The sequence below is a fragment of the Chelonia mydas genome, chromosome 6, assembly GCF_015237465.2.
Source record: "Chelonia mydas isolate rCheMyd1 chromosome 6, rCheMyd1.pri.v2, whole genome shotgun sequence".
Classification (NCBI taxonomy): domain Eukaryota; kingdom Metazoa; phylum Chordata; order Testudines; family Cheloniidae; genus Chelonia; species Chelonia mydas.
In genome coordinates this window covers 102,302,471-102,323,929 of record NC_051246.2, presented here as the reverse complement: position 1 = coordinate 102,323,929, position 21,459 = coordinate 102,302,471, and the positions used below count along the sequence as shown (strand labels likewise).

At 43.1% G+C, this 21,459-nt stretch overlaps 1 protein-coding gene across 4 annotated transcripts in view; it reads left to right on the top strand.

The window, feature by feature from the left end:
• RPS6KA5 (ribosomal protein S6 kinase A5) overlaps positions 1-21,459 on the top strand; it is a 201,816-nt gene that overhangs the window by 147,110 nt on the left and 33,247 nt on the right. For all 4 annotated transcript variants that reach the window (XM_037900833.2, XM_043549097.1, XM_037900835.2 and 1 more), the window contains 3 exons: positions 10,802-10,963; positions 14,808-14,933; positions 15,772-15,905. In XM_037900833.2, the coding sequence (XP_037756761.1) occupies positions 10,802-10,963; positions 14,808-14,933; positions 15,772-15,905 (422 nt within the window). The remainder of the gene's footprint in view (positions 1-10,801; positions 10,964-14,807; positions 14,934-15,771; positions 15,906-21,459) is intronic.

Sequence of the window (21,459 nt, the reverse complement as noted above, 5' to 3'; positions counted from 1 at the left end):
TTTTATTTGGATAGAATCAGACCCTTTAGGACCTCTTCCAGACTCTTTGTCTCCATTGCAGAACGATCCAAGGGGACACTTATTTCCACCCAGAGACTTTCCACTTGGATCTCTGCTTGTATCCACATGTGCTATCAATTAAAGGAGACAATTCCACCAGCTTGCATCAGGACTCACTCCACTAGGTCTGTAGCTACCTCCGTGGCTTTTCTATGCAGAGTTCCTTTGGCTGACATCTATAAAGCGGCCACTTGGACTTCCGAACACACATTTGTTAAGTATTATGCCCTTACTCAAGGCCCTCTCACTGATATGATTGGGCAGAGCTGTATTATCTACCACATTTGTTTACCTGCAGATGCGGCAGGTAAACAAACCGGCCCGGCCTGCCAGGGTCTTTCCCTGTACAAGCAGCGGAACAAGTTTGGGAACCACTGATCTGGGGCAATGGTTTTTAAACTTTTTTCTGACGACCCAGTTGAAGAAAATTGTTGATGCCTGCGACTCAATGGAGCTGGGGATGAGGGCTTTGGGGTGTGGGGGGGGCTTGGGCAGAGGGTTAGGGTGCGGGGGTGAGGGCTGAGGGGTGGGACCCAGAATGAGGGGTTCAGGGTGTGGGAGGGGGCTCTGGGCTTGGGCAGGGGGTTGGGGTGCGGAGGGAGTCAGGGCTTTGGGCTGGGGTGCAGGCTCAGGGTGGGGCCGGGGATGAGGGGTTTGGAGTGCAGGAGGGGCTCCGGATTTGGGGTAGGGCTCAGGGCTGGGGCAGGGGATTGGGGCGTGGGGTTGGAGCACTGGTTTACCTCAGGCCGCTCCCGGTCAGCAGTGCAGCGGGGGTGCTAAGGCAGGCTTGTTACCTGTCCTGGCACCACGGACCGCGCTGTGCCCCGGAAACAGCCAGCAGCAGGACCGGCTCCCAGGCAGAGGCACGCAAGCCGGTGCTCAAGGCAGGGGTAGCGTGCAGAACCCCAGGGCTCCCCCCACATAAGAGCCAGACCTGCTGGCCACTTCCGGCACGCAGTGCGGTGTCGGAATAGGTAGGGATTAGCCTGCCTTAGCCGGGCAGCACCACGAACGGGACTTTTAACAGGTGGTTGGCGGTGCTGACCAAAGCCGCCGTGACCCAGTGCCTTACATTCTGCGACCCAGAGTTTGAAAACCACTGATCTAGGGTGAGGTTTGCCAAGTCACTTGCAAGAGTCTTGGTATTTGTGATGATGCGCAAATGAAAGCAAATCTTCTATTGCCGAGTCCCTTATGGAGATCACTGTGCCATAACTCTCCATAAGACATGGAGCTCAACAAGTGTGGTGAAGAAGAGCAGTGGTGAGGAAGTTTTGTCAGAGATTTTGACCAGGGGAGAAGGGGGGAAACAGATCATGTATATAAAACAAATTATGCATCCAGTTATGTTTAATCATTAATTCAAAGCAGACTATTGTGAATGAACTAAAGTTGTTGCTATCTATTGGCTATTCACTGAAATGATTGGTGAGTCTCATTCTAGATTCTGGTGAGTAATCATCCACAGAACCACCTTCTCAGAAGGCACAAGTTACCCTGGTGTAATCTTTTACTATTATTCCCTTCTCTCCTCCATCTGTACCCTACGTATCTTGTATCTTGTGAAAGTGTATCCATTGTCGTTTTTCATATACATCAAATCTGCTCTTTTTTCACTATTCTCACCATTAAAATCTTTATTTGCTGGTCATCTCCAGTTTTAGTCATCTCTAGTTTCTGTTGCCTGATTTCTTATCCTCCCCCATCTATCCAAACTGAAACTTTGAAAGTCATTGTCCTACTACCACTGCTTTGCACGTTATAAGAACATAGTAAATTATGTGTGGTTTCATTCTATCGCATTCCTTATCTGTGTATTTTATATTTATTATTATTTATTGTGAGCAAATCCTGTTCAGAATATAGTGTGGGTGCATAAAGTTGATTTCTTTTTTTCTGTTTCACAGCTTCTCTCCTCATTCATTACTAATGGGCTAATGCCCCCCAACCCTGGAATTTGGAGGTGGTCCATGGTTGTTGCTAGAGACTCCATAACTAAACTCCATCCTTCAGCTTATCAGGCCACCAGATTTTCTGCGTCCAGCAGTAGAACAAATTGGTGGTTCCGCTTTTCACAACCATTTTTGTTTTCAAACCTTTTGTTTTATTCATTTTCATGCAGTTGCAATTTTATAATCATTTTCCTCCTCCTCATCTGGACTGGGTAAATAGCAGCATGGTGGTTTCAATCACCTAGATCTGCAGCTGCAGCAGCTCCCTCCTGGACTCCTCTGCCCCCTCTCAGGCATAGTAGAGCTGTCCTGCAAACACCTAGCTTAAATATAAGCAGTGTTCCCTAAGCGAGGCAGGATTTACAGGCTCTACAGAGAGTGAATTATGCCCTGTCTGTTCCTATCCAGCTGGGGCTCACGATCAGACCAGTATGTCTGGTCCCCACCCTTCCCCAAGGAACCAGGACTCCAATGCAGAAGAGCTCAGTCGGAATTCCTGGGCTTTTGTGGAGAGAGTCTAAGGATGAGAAGGAAACTAGTCAGCCAGCTCTGGGGGGTAAGTCCTGCAACAGACCTGGACTGGCGGGGAAACCACCTGAAAAGATCCATAGTCCTCCCCCTGCTGCCTCCTTATCACTGCCACAAGATACTGAAGTGGATCTCTAGCTTCCTGTGGAAAGAAACAGGGCTTCTACACAGCTCCCATACCTTCCACAATGAATCAGGGAATTCTCATGATACGGGGGTGGGGGTGAGTCTTGCAAGCCTCAGAGACTCTGAATCCTAAAAAGGCAAAAGCAAGCGTGTCCTTCAAAAAGTAATGATTACTATTGTTAAGGAACTAGTGTAGTGAAAATCAGGGGTTAAACTTTTTGTCCTGTGCCTTCTCCCCCCAAGTGAGTGCTTCCTGTGGCTTTTCTCCCACGCAGGGGTTCTCCCAGTTGGTAGCCGGTATCAAGCAGAGTACCCCAGGGGTCGGTCCTGGGTCCAGTTTTGTTCAACATCTTAATTAATGATCTTGATGATGGGATGGATTGCACCCTCAGCAAGTTCATGGATGACACTAAGCTGGGGGGAGAGGTAGGTAGCTGGAGGGTAGGGATAGGGTCCACAGTGACCTAGACAAATTGGAGGATTGGGCCAAAAGAAATCTGATGAGGTTCAACAAGGGCAAGTGCAGAGTCCTGCACTTAGGATGGAAGAATCCCATGCACTGCTACAGGCTGGGGACTAACTGGCTAAGCGGCAGTTCTGCGGAAAAGGACGTGGGGATTACAGTGGACGAGAAGCTGGATATGAGTCAACAATGTGCCCTTGCTGCCAAAAAGGGAACAGCATATTGGGCTGCATTAGTAGGAGCATTGCTAGCAGATCGAGGGAAGTGATTATTCCTCTCTGTTAGGCCACATGTGGAGTATTGCGTCCAGTTTTGGTCCCCCCCCCCCACACACAGAAGGGATGTGGACAAATTGGAGAGTCCAGTGGAGGGCAACGAAAATGATTAGGGAGCTGGAGCACATGACTTCTGAGGAGAGGCTGAGGGAACTGGGCTTATTCAGTCTGCAGAAGAGAAGAGTGAGGGGAGATTTGATAGCAGCCTTCACCTACCTGAAGGGGGATTCCAAAGAGGATGGAGCTAGGCTGTTTTCAGTGGTGGCAGATGACAGAAGAAAAAGCAATGGTCTCAAATTGCATTGGGGGAGATCTAGGTTGGATATTAGGAAAAAACATTTCACTAGGAGTTTGGTGAAGCACTGGAATGGGTTACCTGGGGAGGTGGTAGAATCTCCATCCTTAGAGGTTTTTAAGGCCTGGCTAGACAAAGTCCTGGCTGGGATGATTTGGTTGGTCCTGCTTTGAGCAGGGGTTGGACTAGATGACCTCCTGAGGTCTCTTCCAACCCTAATCTTCTATGATTCATAGTTAGGGCCCTACCAAATTCACGGCCATGAAAAATGTTTCATGAAACTCTCCCCCCCCCAACCCCCCCGGCTGAAATCTGGTCTTTTCTGTGCCTTTACCCTACACTATACAGATTTCAGAGGGAGACCAGCATTTCTCAGATTGGGAATCCTGACCCAAAAGGGAGTTGCAGTGGGCATTGCGGTATTGCCACCCTTCTGCGCTGCCTTCAGAGGTGGGCGGCTGGAGAGCGGCAGCTGTTGGCTGGGCACCCAGCTCTGAAGGCAACTCCCGCCAGGAGCAGTGCAGAAGTAAGGGTGGCAGTACCATACCATGCCAGCAGCAGTGCAGAAGTAAGGGTAGCAGTACAATAACCTTGCAACCCCCCACAACTCATTTTTGGGTCAGGACCCCTACAATTACAACATTGTGAAATTTCAGATTTAAATGTCTGAAATCATGAAATTTACAATTTTAAAATTCCCTTGACCATGACATTGACCAAAATGGACCGTGAATTTGGTAGGACCCTATTCCTAGTGCTCTGTATCATGCACATGGCCCTTGCCCATCCCTGCAGCATGTGTGGACCTCCAGAAAAAGCCTGTATCCTTCTATGCAGCTCTGCCTCAGGCTGCAGCCTAATGGGTATGGGAACCCTCACCCTGCCAGGGAAAGGAGCCCAGATTTCAGGCAACAGCAGAATGGGAATTGGGCCTACTAATCATTAGCCATAAACCTTTGCTCTACCAGGAAAAGGAGCTCAGAGTCTAAAAAGTTGAAAAGGGTCTCTGTGTCCCTCCAGCCCTGCTCTACAGACAGGCGTCACATTAAAACCTGAAGAGCACTTCAGGCATTCTGTGACCAGAACATGAGGATTCCGGAGGGGTAAGTGAGAAATCCCTTCCCATGTTCAAAATGATCCTGATTTACCGAGCAAAGCCCTGAGTGGTGGTAGGTTGCTCCTACAGTATTTATTTGGGTGCTAGCCAACCTGCTGGAGCAGACAGGCAGCATTTCAGGCTTTTGGGGACAATCTAGTGAGCCACTTCTACAATCGAGCTATGTACACCAGTATCCCTCTGAAATTGTGTGGGCTCCATGCCAGGATGAATAATATACTACCTCCCCCTGTAAACAGCCAAGGGAGGAAGTACTATACATGCAACAGTAGGAAAAAAAGGCCCAAACAAATAAAACACAGGACTTTTTCAGGATAGAATGTCAATCAGTTTGGCTTGCAAGGAACTCAATATTAGTGAACTATCTGCCCTTTCAAGCATTATTAGATATGTGGTTTCCTATTGATTCTTATTGATGCCTCCTTTGAGGGCATCATGCGATTCAAAAGAGCACATCAGATTAAACGAAGTGTTAAAACAAAGTTTTATATAAAAATGAAGAAATTTTGTAAATATGGGGAGCCTAAAGTTGGTGCAGCAGAAGCTCCCCCAGTGAAAGACACTGTCACAACTTCATAAAGGGACTTCCTTCCAAAAGGCCCTAGACTGTAAGAGTGATGACTCACTGCACAGCAATTTCTAAGCCTCACTATAGCCATTCAAGACCAAAGGTCTTTCATATATTTAGTGAAGAAAGTCTGTTTCTTGAAAAACAAGTGACTCATTGTCTAGGAGTGAACCTTGCTGGGACCCAGGTTCTGTCTTGGTCAAACCCTTGATGTGATTTGTGACAAACAATGAATTTGAACTTGTTGGTTACAAGGAAGTCATGTTATACCCATGAATGGCCATCGCTCATCCTAAATGGATATCTTGTTCATCCAGACTTACAGGTAAAGAGCTTTTTGGGGGAACATTAGAGATACTAGTAACTGAGATTAAAGAGAGTCCTCAACCCTCGCTGTCAAAGCTAACATAGCCATCCATTGGTTGCTACCAGCACCAAGGATATCCAAGAAGGGACTGTTCCCTGGCAGAGCGGGGAAATCTGGAGCAGAAGCTTCAAAGGGAAGCCAGATAAATTTTCCTCCAAACCAAAAAAAAATCCTCAGCATGACAGACAAAAAGAACTTTTTGTGTCTGAAACCTCACAACTCCTGTGCAAGACTCTTTCTTCTGATCCTCCCTCTACCCAGAGTCTTAAGTATTTGGTGGTAGTCACAGCAAGGCACAGGTCTCACATTACACTCTATACTCATACATAAACAACGTGCAAGTCTGAGTCAGCTATCTTGGACCAGTCTTGGGTTTTTAATTGCAGTGTAGACATACCACCAGAGGCCAAAACAGAGAGGGTTCTTTCTGTAATTTAAACAAAATGATAAAGATTTGCAAAGAACCAAAACTTTATTGCATCAGTCATTTCCTGAGGGTTCATCCAAAGGCTAGGATTGCTAGTGCCATTCATCAACTTTATCCCCTGAGTGGGTTTCTCAAAATACGCCTGATGAAATTCCTTCTGAGGACATAGAACCACGCACTTGATGCAATGCAAAATTAGGTATCATTTTCAGATCAAAATTATCCTTTGTGGGCCGGTAAATACAAACAACATGCTGAAGCCAACCCTAATTTCATTGTAGACCCTAAAATCTCATAATACGCATCCTTTAAATTCATTACAACATCTCTATCAGGGTGTGTCTTAAAAAACCAACAAACATGGCCATATAGGATAGAACCAGTGGTCCATCGAGTCCAGTATCCAGTGGCTGATTCAGCTGATATCGGTTTAATATGCAAGATACTAGCTAATGGGCAATTATGTACTTGCAGAGGAAGCATCCCACCCCATTAGAGGTTGGCTTATGATTGATTGTTTATATACCTTCCAAAACCAGAGGTCTGTGGCAATGGAAAAGATGTCCTGGGCCATGTCTATCTTTGAAGACAGTTCACATAAAGGACACAGAAAAGAGGGAAAGGGAGAGTTGTGGTCCTCCTAGTGCTCCACTGACCCAGAAAGCACTTCGGACTTTCCAGATAGCCAAAGACTTCATGTTTTTCATTCAGAAAACACAGGACTTTTTGAAGCAGTGATTCCATTCATACTGGTCACACCTGCAGCTAACAGGATGAGCATTGGAAGAGAAGTGTAGTTCAGCATGAATTCTCCATTAACTTCTGATAGTTTGGTATCCACACAGAACTCAGCCAGGATATTTCATTCATTAATCTGGTCAAATTTACGTTTCTGGTGCGAGGGGAAACAGCAGGCTCTTTGGGGCAGTGCTCAGCACAGTGTGGCCCTGATCTCTATATACTATTATAACTATTTAATAATAAACTCAAAGTTCTGGTGATCTCAGTTACGCTAGTGTTTCTTCAGGAGGTTTGGTTGGAGTCCGACAATCAAGCACCTTAAATGGTTACCAGCCACAGTGGCATTTTGTAGACAGGCACATCAGATTCTATTTTTGAGTATCTAGTGCCCAGTTTAATCACAATGACAAATTAGAGAAGCCTGAGGCTGGTCTTTCTTGTTGCCATTACTTCTGAAAGGCAAGTTTTGAAATTAGTCCCCATATACATACAAGAACCACACTGCTTTTGTCATTAAGAAAAAGGTTATTCTTATAGCTTCATAGAATATCAGGGTTGGAAAGGACCTCAGGAGGTCATCTAGTCCTGCCCCCTGCGCAAAGCAGGACCAATCCCCAACTAAATCATCCCAGCCACGGCTTTGTCAAGCCTGACCTTAAAAACCTCTAACGAAGGAGATTCCAGCACCTCCCTAAGTAACCCATTCCAGTGCCTCACCACCCTCCTAGTGAAAAAGTTTTTCCTAATATCCAACCTAAACCTCCCCCACTGGAACTTGAGACCATTACTCCTTATTCTATCATCTGGTACCACTGAGAACAGTCTATATCCATCCTCTTTGGAACCCCCTTTCAGGTAGTTGAAAGCAGCTATCAAATGCCCCCTCATTCTTCTCTTCTGCAGACTAAATAATCCCAGTTCTCTCAACCTCTCCTCATAAATCATGTGCTCCAGCCCCCTAATCATTTTCGTTGCCCTCCGCTGGACGGTTTCCAGTTTTTCCACATCCTTCTTGTAGTGTGGGGCCCAAAACTGGACACAGTACTCCAGATGAGGCCTCACCAATGCCGAATAGAGGGGAATGATCACATCCCTCGATCTGCTGGCAATGCTCCTACTTATACAGCCCAAAATGCCATTGGCCTTCTTGGCAACAAGGGCACACTGTTGACTCATATCCAGCTTCTCGTCTACTGTAACCCCTAGGTCCTTTTCCGCAGAACTGCTACCTAGCCACTCGGTCCCTAGTCTGTAGCAGTGCATGGGATTCTTCCTTCCTAAGTGCAGAACTCTGCACTTGTCCTTGCTGAACCCCATCAGATTTCTTTTGGCGCAATCCTCTAATTTGTCTAGGTCCCTCTGTATCCTATCCCTACCCTCTAGCATATCTACCACTCCTTCCAGTTTAGTGTCGTCTGCAAACTTGCTGAGGGTGCAATCCACGCCATCCTCCAGATCATTAATGAAGATATTGAACAAAACCGGCCCCAGGACCAACCCTTGGGGCACTCCGCTTGACACCGGCTGCCAACTAGATATGGAGCCATTGATGACTACCCATTGAGCCTGATGATCGAGTGAGCTTTCTATCCACCTTATAGTCCATTCATCCAGCCCATACTTCCTTAGCTTACTGGGAAGAATATTGTGGGAGACCGTATCAAAAGCTTTGCTAAAGTCAAGGAATAACACATCCACTGCTTTTCCTCTCATCCATAGAGCCAGTTATCTCATCATAGAAGGCAATTAGATTTGTCAGGCATGACTTGCCCTTAGTGAATCCATGCTGACTGCTCCTGGTCACTTTCCTCTCCTCACTTCAAAATTGATTCCTTGAGGACCTGCTCCATGATTTTTCCAGGGACTGAGGTGAGGCTGACTGACCTGTAGTTCCCCGGATCCTCCTCCTTCCCTTCTTTAAAGATGGGCACTACATGAGCCTTTTTCCAGTCATCCGGGATGTCGCCTGATCCCCATGAGTTTTCAAAGATAATGGCCAAAGGCTCTGCAATCACATCCGCCAACTTGTTTAGCACCCTCAGATGCAGAGCATCCGGCCCCATGGACTTGTGCCTGTTCAGCTTTTCTAAATAGACCTAAACCACTTCTTTCTCCACAGAGGGCTGGTCACCTTCTCCCCATACTGTGCTGCCCAGTGCAGTAGTCTGGGAGCTGACCTTGTTCGTGAAGACAGAGGCAAAAAAAGCATTGAGTACATTAGCTTTTTCCACATCCTTTGTCACTAGGTTGCCTCCCCCATTCAGTAAGGGGCTCACACTTTCCCTGTCCTCCTCCTTGTTGCTAACATACCTGTAGAAATCCTTCTTGTTACTCTTAACATCCCTTGCTAGCTGCAACTCTAAGTGTGATTTGGCCTGTTAAGCCAAGCTGGTTGCCTGCCATATTTACTATTCTTTCTACACATTGGTATGGTTTGTTTCTGCAACCTCAATAAGGATTCTTTAAAATACAGCCAGCTCTCCTGGACTCCTTTCCCCCTCATGTTATTCTTTTCAGATAGCTTTCCGTTCAAATAAGTTCATCTTTTCACAATTCTGGGGAAATAGTTCTCCCATCATTTTGTTCAAACCCATGGAAGGTTGTGGTATAAATGAGTATTCCTACAGCTCTAAAGATATATCTCAAGCATATGATGTACGTATGCCAATTTTATCCTGTCCATTTCATTCTTTCCAAACTGCCAAGGCCTTACAGCCTCAAGGTTGCTGCAAGCCAGATGTAAAATCCGTGCACTAATTGGCATATTAGGCATTGGAAATCTGTTCACAGAACCCCTAGAGGAAGGCTGAGGAAGATTTGCATAGCAAATTTTAATTTCTCTTCAGAGATGTCTTTTAATAGGAAGGTGCTACTGAGTTGGTTCCCACATAACTCCTTAGTTTATAAAGCTCTTGCTTTATCTGGAGGCATGTCCATTCTTGCCTGTTGTTAAGCGTAATTTAATTATTATAGTATATCTGCCCCCCTGAGCGCCCCCCTTCTGGAATTTACTGCTCCTATTTCCTATAAGTAATGATGAGGAGAAAAGCTGTGCAATAGAATGAGAAATTTCTTACTTAATAATTTTCTTTCTGTTAGCAGCTTTTCTCTGAATTCAACCCACCCTGGTAGTCTGGTATAGGGAGACTTAGACATATATTGTCTTAAGGCCAATTTAAGACATTAAATCATGTTGTCTTAGTGCTAATAATGGGTTTCTGGACTGTTTCTGCAGCTGTGGAAGAAGTGTTCTGGTGGCCTGAGCTGAAGGATGGAGCTTAATTTTGGGCGTTCTAGCAACAACATTGGACCATCTCCAAATTCCACAGGTGTGGGGGGTGGGGCATTAGTCCATTGGTAATAAATTCAGAGAGAAGCTGCTAACAGAAAATTATCAGGTAAGAAATTTCTCTTTCAATGTGTCATAATTGAGTGAAATCTGAACCATTTTCACTGGAAGACTCAGGTGCTTTTTCTCATTGTGCATTATTTCCTTGCCATATTTCAATTTGCCATTTTTTGCATTAGGCTATAGATTTGTTCAAAGCAATGGTGGGGGAATTATTTTTATAACTGACAGATGTTTACTTTCTTCAAAATTGTGTGGACAGATCCCTGCTCTAAGTGAAGTATTTATCCTCAGCACACTATCAGACTTTTTTTGAGAGCAGTGTCCATATGGCTATGCACAAACGCTACTTAGTTCTTCTGCCTCCAACCTGAGGAATATATAAGGGGACATAGCCTCAACAGTTCTTCCTGACTTCAATAAGCAGTGAATAGGGGCTGTTTCAATTTCAAAATATTAATCTCTCCTTTTAATATGTCTGTCTTGTTAAATTTACATTTTGATTCAAAGTTCATTTGTTATTTCTGGTTTAGAAAATAAACTGGGATGATTTAGCTGCCAAAAAAATACCAGCTCCGTTTAAACCTGTAATCCGGGATGAGTTGGATGTTAGTAACTTTGCAGAGGAGTTTACGGAAATGGATCCCACATACTCTCCTGCAGCCACACCACAGACTTCAGAGAGAATATTTCAGGTAATTGTAGATTACAACTCTCTTAAAATATACATTTCCCACATGTATGGCCAGATTTTGTCCTTGCCATGTGTGTTTGTGATTGCCATTGAAGTTATTGGGAGTTGAATGCAGAATCAATGGTCAGAACTGGATCATTAATGTAGTTTTAAATTATGCTATGTTACACCTTTTATATAAATCTTTCTTGAGGGTAGAAATTGTGAATTATTAGTAGAGTTGATAGTTTAATAAACAGCCACTGTTACACTCTTACACTAATACATGTTTCTCACTTAACCACTGTGTTACATATGAAAAATTAGATTTGATTAGTATCATTTTTGGGCCCAATCCCTAAGGAAGTCAATGTCAAATCTCTTGTTGATTTCAATGGGACAGGATCAGGTCTATTACATAAGGAAATATCTTTGCTACCAGATTCTTTTAACCGAATACAGAAGCAAATTAATCTATTTGATAACTGAATTCTGGTTTTGTCTGATTATTCATATGTACAAATTAGGGCTGTTGATTAATCGCAGTTAACTCATGTGATTAACTCAAAAAATTAATCGTGATTAATCACAGTTTTAATCACACTGTTAAACGAGAGAATACCAATGGAAATTTATTAAATATTTTAGATATTTCTACATTTTCATATATATCTTGTATTCTGTGTTGTAATTGAAATCAAAGTATATATTTTGATTACAAATATTTGCACTGTAAAAATGATAAAAGAAATTGTATTTTTCAATTCACCTCATACAAGTACTGTAGTGCAGTCTCTTTGTCCTGAAAGTACAACTTACAAATTTAGATTTTGTTTGTTATATAACTGCACTCAAAAACAAAACAATGTAAAACTTCAGAGCCTACAAGTCCATTCAGTCCTCCTACTTGTTCAGCCAATCGCTAAGACAAACAAGTTTGTTTACATTTACGGGAGATAATGCTGCCCTCTTCTTATTTACAATATCACCAGAAAGTGAGAACAGGCATTTGCATGGCACTTTTGTAGCCAGCATGGCAAGATATTTACGTACCAGATATGCTAAACATTCGTATGCCCCTTCATGCTTTGGCCACCATTCCAGAGGACATGCTTCCATGCTGATAACGCTTGTTAAAAAAAAGAGTTAATTAAATTTGTGACTGAACTTCTTGGGGGAGGACTGTACGTCCCCTGCTCTGTTTTACCCACATTCTGCCATATATTTCTTGTTATGGTAGTCTCAGATGATGACCCCGTACATCATGTTGTTTGTTTTAAGAACGCTTTCACTGCAGATTTGACAAAACGAAAAGAAGGTACCAATGCGAGATTTGTAAAGATAGCTACAGCACTTGACCCAAGATTTAAGAATCTGAAGTGCCTTCCAAAATCTGATAGGGACAATGCTTTCAGAAGTCTTAAAAGAGCAACGCTCCTATTCAAAAACTACAGAACCCAAACCACCAAAAAAGAAAATCAGTCTTCTGCTGGTGGCATCTGACTCAGATGATGAAAATGAACCTGCGTCGGTTCGCACTGCTTTGGATGGTTTTCGAGCAGAACCCTTCATCGGCATGGACACGTCCTCTGGAATAGTGATTGAAGCATGAAGGGACATATGAATCTTTAGCATATCTGGCATATAAATATCTTGAGACGCCGGCTGCAACAGTGTCATGAGAACACCTGTCCTCACTTTCAGGTGAAATTGTAAACAAGAAGCGGGCAGCATTATCGCCTGCAAATGTAAACAAACTTCTTTGTCTGAACGATTGGCTGAGCAAGAAATAGGACTGAGTGGACTTGCAAGCTCTAAAATTTTACATTGTTCTATTTTTGAATGCAGTTTTTTTGTACATAATTCTATATTTGTAAGTTCAACTTTCATGATAGAGATTGCACTATAGTACTTGTATTAGATTAATTGAAAAATATGATTTATTTTGTCTTTTTACAGTGCAAACACTTGTAATAAAAAATAAAGTGAGCACTGTACACTTTGTATTCTGTGTTGTAATTGAAATCAATATATTTTAAAATGTATAAAACCTTGAAAAATATTTAAATAAATGGTATTCTATTATTGTTTGACAGTGCGATTAATTGCATAATTACTCTTTTTAATTGCTTGACAGCCCGAGTACAAATTAGTCTTAATGATAATTAATTGTTTTTGCCCTACTTGTGGATCTCCCATTTCCTCGGGGGGAGGGGAAGAGATGAAGGAGAAGGGGAGGGTCACCCATCTTCAATACACTGTACTGTACCTCAAGCCATATGGAAACCCTCTGTGCAGTAGCGTAGCCAGGGGGAGAGCGGGGGGAGCGGCTGCTCCCCCTCTGAGCACAAGAGGCATCTTTTTAATTTCTAGGTGCCTTTTTAAACTTTTACTCACCTGGCGGTGCTCCAGCTCCTCGGCGGCAGAGGCCTTCAGTGCCGCCGAGGACCCAGAGCGCCGCCCGGTGAGTACAAGCGGGTGGCACCTTTTTTATGTCTGCTGCCCCTGTTCGCGCCACCTAGCTATACCACTGATTCTGTGAGTGCAGTGAGGAGAAGGTAGAGGCAAAATCTTGCAGATTTTTGTCCCTCTGGCCCTGGGCCTATAGATGTTTCCACAGAAGATGGCAATCCACCAATATACTGTCCGCACAGGTGAAAAATACTTTAAATTTTTTTTCTTATTGTGCTTTCTGCAGTTGGAATTCTTCCTATTTGTAATGATTTGAGCTCTTACAATATTTCAGGATGGGAATAATTTTCAGGAGCACCAAAAAGATGTTTTTAAAAATTCAGTGAGATTTAGATGCATTTAAAAATTTTATCAGACACCTTATAATTCTTTTTGGTCACATATTTCATTTATATCTTTGAATTTACTTTAAGTTGTGTTCTTTAAAGTATGTGTTTATTATGAACAGAAATGAATGCCATTTTCAACATGTAGTCCACTGGGAAATTGAAAAAAAATAGGATGTTATATTTTAATGGTTTGTGTGGTATTAAATAACTTTTAATTTTTGTAGACTTTAATATCTGTTTTCTAAAAGGTTAATTTCACTTATTTTCCAAATACGCAAAATAAAATTACTTAAGAAAAAATATTGATCAAACAAGCACTTTAAATATACACTGTGGGGAAATTAGATTTTTAAAAATCCTACACAGTAAGGTCACTATTACACCTGTAGTCTTGGATATATTATTATTTACAGGGAATTAACCTTCCCTGTTTATGAAGTATCCGTACTGTTTTATTTTAAGTGATTTTATTTGCTTAGTCAGTTAGAGAAATCCAACTTCTTTGGGTATACATCCACCAAAAATACATCAACGTTATAATATTTCCATGTGCTACAAATCACATTCAAGATATTTACCTTAAATTTTAAATATTTATTTGAATTTCTTGTAGATCTAGATATACTGAACATATTAACTGAAGACAACTCCCCTAACAATGCAGCACACCATTTTTGTTTTGCCATTTAGAGCAATTTTTAGACATATGCCCCATCACGCTGTAAACTTACCTGATACCTTAACTATAGGTGTCTTGAGAAGCTAGCCAGTTTGAAGTATGAACCTTTGTCACCAATGAAAAAGAACTGAATCTGTGAGTCAGATTTTCTGAACATTTTTTTTACACAATCTCTTATTTTTAATTTTTTTTTTTTAAAGAAAAGAAGATTGTATAACCTCTTTCAGGAAGGCATTTTCTATTGATTTAAAATGAAGTTGCATCTTTACCTTGAATATAATAATATTTACCCATCTTTCAGTTGATTACTTTTTACTGTCTGCCTTATGATATGTTATATAGACAACCTCAAGACTTTACATTTATCTTCTGTCTTTGTTCTGTAGGGATATTCTTTTGTTGCTCCTTCTATCTTGTTCAAGCGCAATGCAGCCACAGTAGACCCTGTTCAATTTCATATGGGAGTTGAAAGACCTGGAGGTACAACTATTGCCAGAAGTGCTATGATGAAGGTAATGATAATATCTAAATAAAAATAACCCTTGATAATTTGAAGATGCTCATGATTTACAAGGTAATAATCTTATTCTAGGCTAAATAAATTCTGAATCCAGAGGCTGAAGTACTAATTAGTTGTTGAGAAGTAATTTACAGTCATTATGCAGTTATCTGCTCTTTGTCTGCTAATGGATCTTCCACCAATTAGAGCATTCAGTTTACATACTATAAGTTAAGAAATAACTTGAGTCCAACCTTGAAAAACTATTGTTAAAAATCACAACAGTGACACACCCTTACCAGCAGAAGAGCAATGAAAATATTAACAATACTTTTACTCAACTGTCAAAATGGTACTCACCCTAAGTACGTAGATGTTTTCAAAGCTGCTGCGGTTATTAACTCGCATCTCTCTTTCTAGGATATGTCTGCCTATATTTGCATAGATAGATACAGCTAGAAATAGATTCTGTATGATAACCATCATTGTGGTATCTCCAAATAACCACACAGTTCGTGGATCAATATCTGTAAATCATCCCTGACACTGTCTAAATATTTTTGTAGCTAAAGCTATTTTGATAGTAAATTTAATTTCAGTATTTTTGTTTAAAGTGTCTTAAATATGTGTGTATTCTCTGCACCATTAGAGAAGTTTATGTATATAATTACACATTATTATTATCAGACAGTCTCAATTTATACTATGTTGTTTACCAAAATGAGATCGCTTTTAAAACTGTATATTTGGATCTTTAAATGCAGATGAATAATTATCACCAAAATTTATTGTGTCTTTGACTGTGTACCAAAAGTATTCCACAGAACTAAATACAGTCAGTTTCATGACAGGACTCTCCATTTTATCATCACTATGAACTGGATCTGAAAGAGAAACCACTGGGAGAAGGAAGTTTTTCCATCTGTCGAAAGTGTTTACACAAGAAAACTAGCCAAGAATATGCAGTAAAAATAATTAGCAAAAGGTATACATATTTACTAAGAAAATAAAAACTTTTTTTTTTTTTGCTTAGTATCACCAATGAACTAGAATAATATTCACTGAATTTGCATGTGAAAAAAATGTTGGTTTAAAACATCAGTTTTCGTTTGAGAATTCAAAAGGCATAATATGGTAATATGAATTTTTTTAATTGGAAGATTTTGAAGTTTGGGGCTAACTGTGCTTCTTGTAGAATGGGATAAAGAGGAAAGAAACATCCATAATACTTTTCTTGTGCAGATTTGTTCCCAGTTGTTCTGTGCCCCATTACGTTCCTCTCCCAGCAGAATAGTTTGTTGGGTCCTCTCAGAGTCTGTGGATCAACCTGGGATCTTTAGAAGGTCAGGGCCATCTGAATGGTAGTCCATGGTAGCTTACCTTGCACCCCAGCTGGCTTCCAAGCAGCATAAAGCCAGTGGCTGATCTGGGGATCCCCAGCATGGATTCAGAGACAAGCACAAAGTTAATATCTCAGGCTGTATTAACTTTCTGTGAGAAGCTCAACTAGGCCAACGAGGGATGATGTGTATCCCTTTCCTGACTCACTGTGGGGCCCAGGACAAGGGAAACACTTCTGTGGGGGCAGCTGACCTACTTTCTGTGATCCTCTGATTCCAGAATGCTAGTGGCAGATGAATTAGAATGAATGGAAATCTTGATTGATTTATTTTTTCAATGTGTTGTTACCTTCCTTTCCTCAGCGTTCACTGAAACAATTGTGCATATCAGTTTGCAGACTGCTTGCAAGGAAGGAAAGGGCTGGGAAAGTGTGAATATTTAGTAACCAAATAGATAGATGATAACCACTTTGGCATCATGACTCTCCCCAGTCTATTTGGCTGTACCTCTTTCTGCAAATATTGGAGGCAGTTCAAACTTGTCCTTGAGGCTCTGGGATTTGACTACACTCCTTATGCCTGCATGCCAGGTTCTCTGTATTAGTTAGTGCAAACAGGGCATCAGTTCAGTACTCCTTATCCATTAATTTACTAGCTTTTAAAGTTGACTCTGGTGGTAGTGAGCAACATCTTTTTCTCTACTCTTTCCTTTCCCTTACAGGACCAAACTTTCAGGGGCTTTGTCCCTAGATAGGATCATATAATGAGTTCCTTCTTGTTATTTCTCCCCCCACTCCCCACCCCCCAAGTATGCCAGAGCAGGATGGAGCAAGCTGAAGGTAAGAGTTGGTCCACCTGCAAAGATTACTGCCAGCTTTTTACGGAGCTCAGAAACTGGAGAGCTTGTTGGGACTTCTGTTTCTCCGATCACCACTTACACATGCCACACTCCCCAACAACTCCCTTCCTCAGTCGAGACTCCCCTGAATAGACCTCTATAAATATGGGTCAGTCCTTCTCAGCTCTTGGGATTCAGCAAACTGGATTCCCCTCACACGCTCATTATTCTTCAAGGATAAGTGTAAAACTCCTGAACCTTTTGAGTCGATCTCCTATAAAGGGAAAAGCTCCAGGGTCCTATACTAGGTCCACATGCGAATAATTGAGTCACATGGTAAAGACTTTGGCATATTTTCAGACTTTTCTTCCTAAGATGCAGATCTAGGCTCCCTTAGGGATGTTCTCCCTATGCTTCTTCTAGTTACATTTTAGATGATGAGGTGCACCATCATCCCCACTGTACCCCCACCTCTCCCAAAAAGTTCCCTTCCCTAACAAGGGAAATCACCCTTTTCCCTCAAAGGGAAAGCACAAGAGAAAAGCAAAGAAGTGCTTAAAGTTCTCATCTTCCTGACACAGTAGCACAGGGATGCGCAAACTTTGGCCTGTTGGCCACATCTGGCCCATCAGACCTTTTAATCCATCCCTCAGCTTCCACCGGGGAGCAGGGTCGGGGGCTTGCCTGGGAAGCAGTTCCCAGCCAGTGGGAGCTGCGGGTGCGGCACCTGCGGACGAGGCAGCGTGAAGAGCTGCCTAGCTGTGCCTTCACGTAGGAGCCGGAGGGGGGACATGCTTCCAGGAGTTGCTTGAGGTAAGCACTGCCCAGAGCCTGCACCCCTGACCGGCCCGCCCCCTGCACCCAAATCTCCTGCCCCAGCCCTGATCCCCCCTCCTGCCCTCTGAACCCCTCAATCCCAGCCCAGAGCCCCCTCTTGTACCCCAAACCCCTCGGTCCCCACCCCAGAGCCTTCACCCCACCCCACCTGGTGCCTAAACAGCCTGCCCCATCCCTGATCCCCTTCCTGCTCTCCGAACCCTTTAATCCCAGCCCAGAGCACCCTCCTGCATCCTAAACCATTCATCCCCAGAGCCCACACCCCCAGCCAGAGCTCTCACCCCCCACACTCCAACTCCCTGCCCCAGCCTGGAGCCCCCTCCAGTACCGTGAACTCCTCATTTCTGGCCCCATCTCAGAGCCTGCACCCCTAGACGGAGCCCTCACAACCCTCCTGCACCCCTACCCCCAATTTCTTAAGCATTCATGGCCCACCATACAATTTCCATAACTCGATATGGCCCTCAGGCCAAAAAGTTTGCCCACCCCTGCACTAGCACCTCTCCCTAAAAAGGAGAAGTCTTGGCTTTGGTTCATAATAAACTGTAAAACCAGAGAAATGAAAGGTTCTTTCCCCAGACATGTATGCAACTAAGGGGAAGAAAGTGGTAGCTAAAGGAAAAGAATGAGTGGTTAAAGCCTGTAGCAAATATCTCCCAGTCAGAACTAAAACAGAATTTGCTATTCACCTCCAACCTCCTCAGAAGAAATCATTAGGATGGTATGGAAAAGGCTGACAAAGGGGAAAGTCTCATTAGATAAGCCCAGGGTCTTAGAATCCAATTTTTTTCTTTTTATGCTCCTTGAGATTGATGTAGAAGTGGCATTCCTGGCAGTGGACATGGTCATTCCTGCTGAGGGTGATTTCTTCTCAAACAACCCCACTCACAAGAAGATAGAAACCACCCTTAGAAGGTTGCTCTTATAGTTTCACTGACAATCGTGCTTTGTTAGAGCTAAAATCACAGACAGTCATGTGCTTTGTTAGTGCAAAGACATAAAAAGCCTTGATCCTCAGAATCATGATGAATTCAATAGAGCACTAAAGAAAATATCTCTAGTTACTGCATTCATGATGGACAAATCCATACTCTACATAAAGCAGGCAGTAAAAGTTGTGGCAGCAAACTCAGAGGTCAGGTGCCAACTCTGGTTTAAACCCTACAGAAGATAAGTAAATCATCTGTGCCACACAATTCTGAAGAAGGATTCTTATTCGGGGAGAAGATTGGTAATGCGGTAGTTGCATACACATCAGCCCAGGCATTTAATCTCCACTCCAGTTAAGTCTGAGAAGGACTACAAGTGCTGATACAAAGGCAGAAGCTCCTTTCGGTCCTACCCATAGCAAATGTAGCAGAGAAGTGACTCTGATTCCTGGTTAAAATCTGGGCCTGAAACACTAGATGAAAGCCCAAATCAGGAAAGTGGTTCAGTCCCTGCTTCTAGCCCAAACAGCCAATATGTCAACAACTGGGCCCATAACCATCCAGTTGTTCTTTAAATGTACTACAAATCCAGGTACGAAGCAAAGAGGGGGTCATCTGGGTTACTTCTTGTGAGCTTCCCAATTCCTTATCACCCTGTTGTCTACCTAAGAGTATAAGATAGGTGCAAAGAGAGCCAGAATCTTCATATTGCTGGAAAGGTTCAACAAAATCCAGACACTGATCTCTGAGGTATCATGGAGCTGCATGTCATTGATCCATCTTTCCTGTGACTCCTAAGTCTTCTGGTCTCATGCCTAGAGATTCCTGTAATGACAAGACAATATAAGACAACGTCAGGTATTCTTCTTAAGAGCCTGGAATCACTCTCAACAGCAAATGAAAAGACCATCCAAAGTGGTTCAGTTTGTCACTTGCTGGTTACAGGAAACTCACATGATAATAGGGTCTTTCCTCCACAATTCATACCTCAAAATCCTGGCCATAAGTGACACCCTTTCATTTTGAAAAGCACAACTTGGGAACCACAATATATATAGGGGACATGTTCAAGGTCAAAAAGGATCCAACTGGTGATCCATCAACTCCTTTATAAATCAATACAGACCTGACCTTCTCTCTGCAGAAGCAACCTTTGGCGGGAATGTTCTTCAAGCAGTTGCCCAAAGATAGATTCACATTAATTTTGAGGAAAAAAGGAACACTGTTCTATCTTCTCTCCATCCCTACAATTTTTTTCATACTGCTAGCTATGTCCCACATGTCTTGGATTCAGGGAGATGTCGGTATAGAATGAAAAAAATTGTTACCTGATGATTCTTCTTCGAGTGATGTCCCTGTGGGTTCTCCATTTCAGATGTTGGTGTGTCCCGGCACTGTTGATCAGAGATTTTCAGTAGCAGTGTCTGTCTAGGATGCATGTGCACAGTAGTCGTCTCGTGGTGCCTTTGGTGCCTCATCTAGCACACATGCGGTCCAACCCCTTGAGTTCCTTCTCAATTGTCCGTGGCCTGAGACAGAGCTCCATGGCGATGTCCCAATGTCTCTCTCAAACCTTGAGAAATATAATTAGAAATAGTTTTAGCTTTTTCCTAGTATAGTTAGTTTGTTTTAGTTTAGGATGTTCAAATTTTTTTTTCTTTTCCTCAGAGTGGGGAACACTTAACCTGATTCAACAATGCCTGGTTCCCAGGCTTTAAGAAATGCGGGTCTTACCACAAAGCTATGCCTATCTCAGAAAGCCATTCTCTCCGTGTTGACTGCCTTGGTGATTTGCACATTCCCCAGAAGTGCACTCACTGCAGCAATTTGAAAGTGAGGGCCAGGCGTGATTGAGACCTCCATCTAAAACTTATTCTGATGGAGAAATCTCTCCAACCGGCCTCTATTCCAGAATAACAGACCCCTTCCACAGAGGAGTCCCTGGGCACATCCACTTCAACTAAGGACAACACTCAGTCCTCTAAAAGATTGAGGTAAAGAGCCATGACCTCTCCGCCGAGAGAGCAGTATAAAAAGAAACCGTCTTCTGCCAGGTTGCTGTCCTCGGTGCTGATCAACCCCTGGGTGAGCACCTTGAGGCATGGGGAACCTCCGGCACCATCCGCACTGGGACCTCTGCTGAGCCCCATCAGAAGGACAAGGAGTCGAGGCACAGATCTAAGATGCCTCCTCCCCTATGGGACTGACCATCAGTACTGATGGCACCAACACCACCGCAGAAATTCCTGCAACAAAAAGATATCATGGTCTTTTCCATACCACAGTCCCTGCTCTTCAGCACTGTTGGCTCCCCTGAGCATACAGCATCAGACCAAGCAGTATCACCTACCACCCCACCATTCTCCAGCAAAGATGACGATGACCAGAAAGAGGGTGTCTTCTCTTCAGACCATTCCTCATCTACAGAACACAGACCACCTTGGGAACCCATGAAATCAAAGGTCCCTTATAGACATGCAACCATGGTACAGGTAATCATGGATTTGCCCACCTATGCCCTACTGCAAGCAGTGGTCATCTCGGGATCCATGGGCAGCATACAGGACTCATTACAACAGACCCTCAGCTCCACCC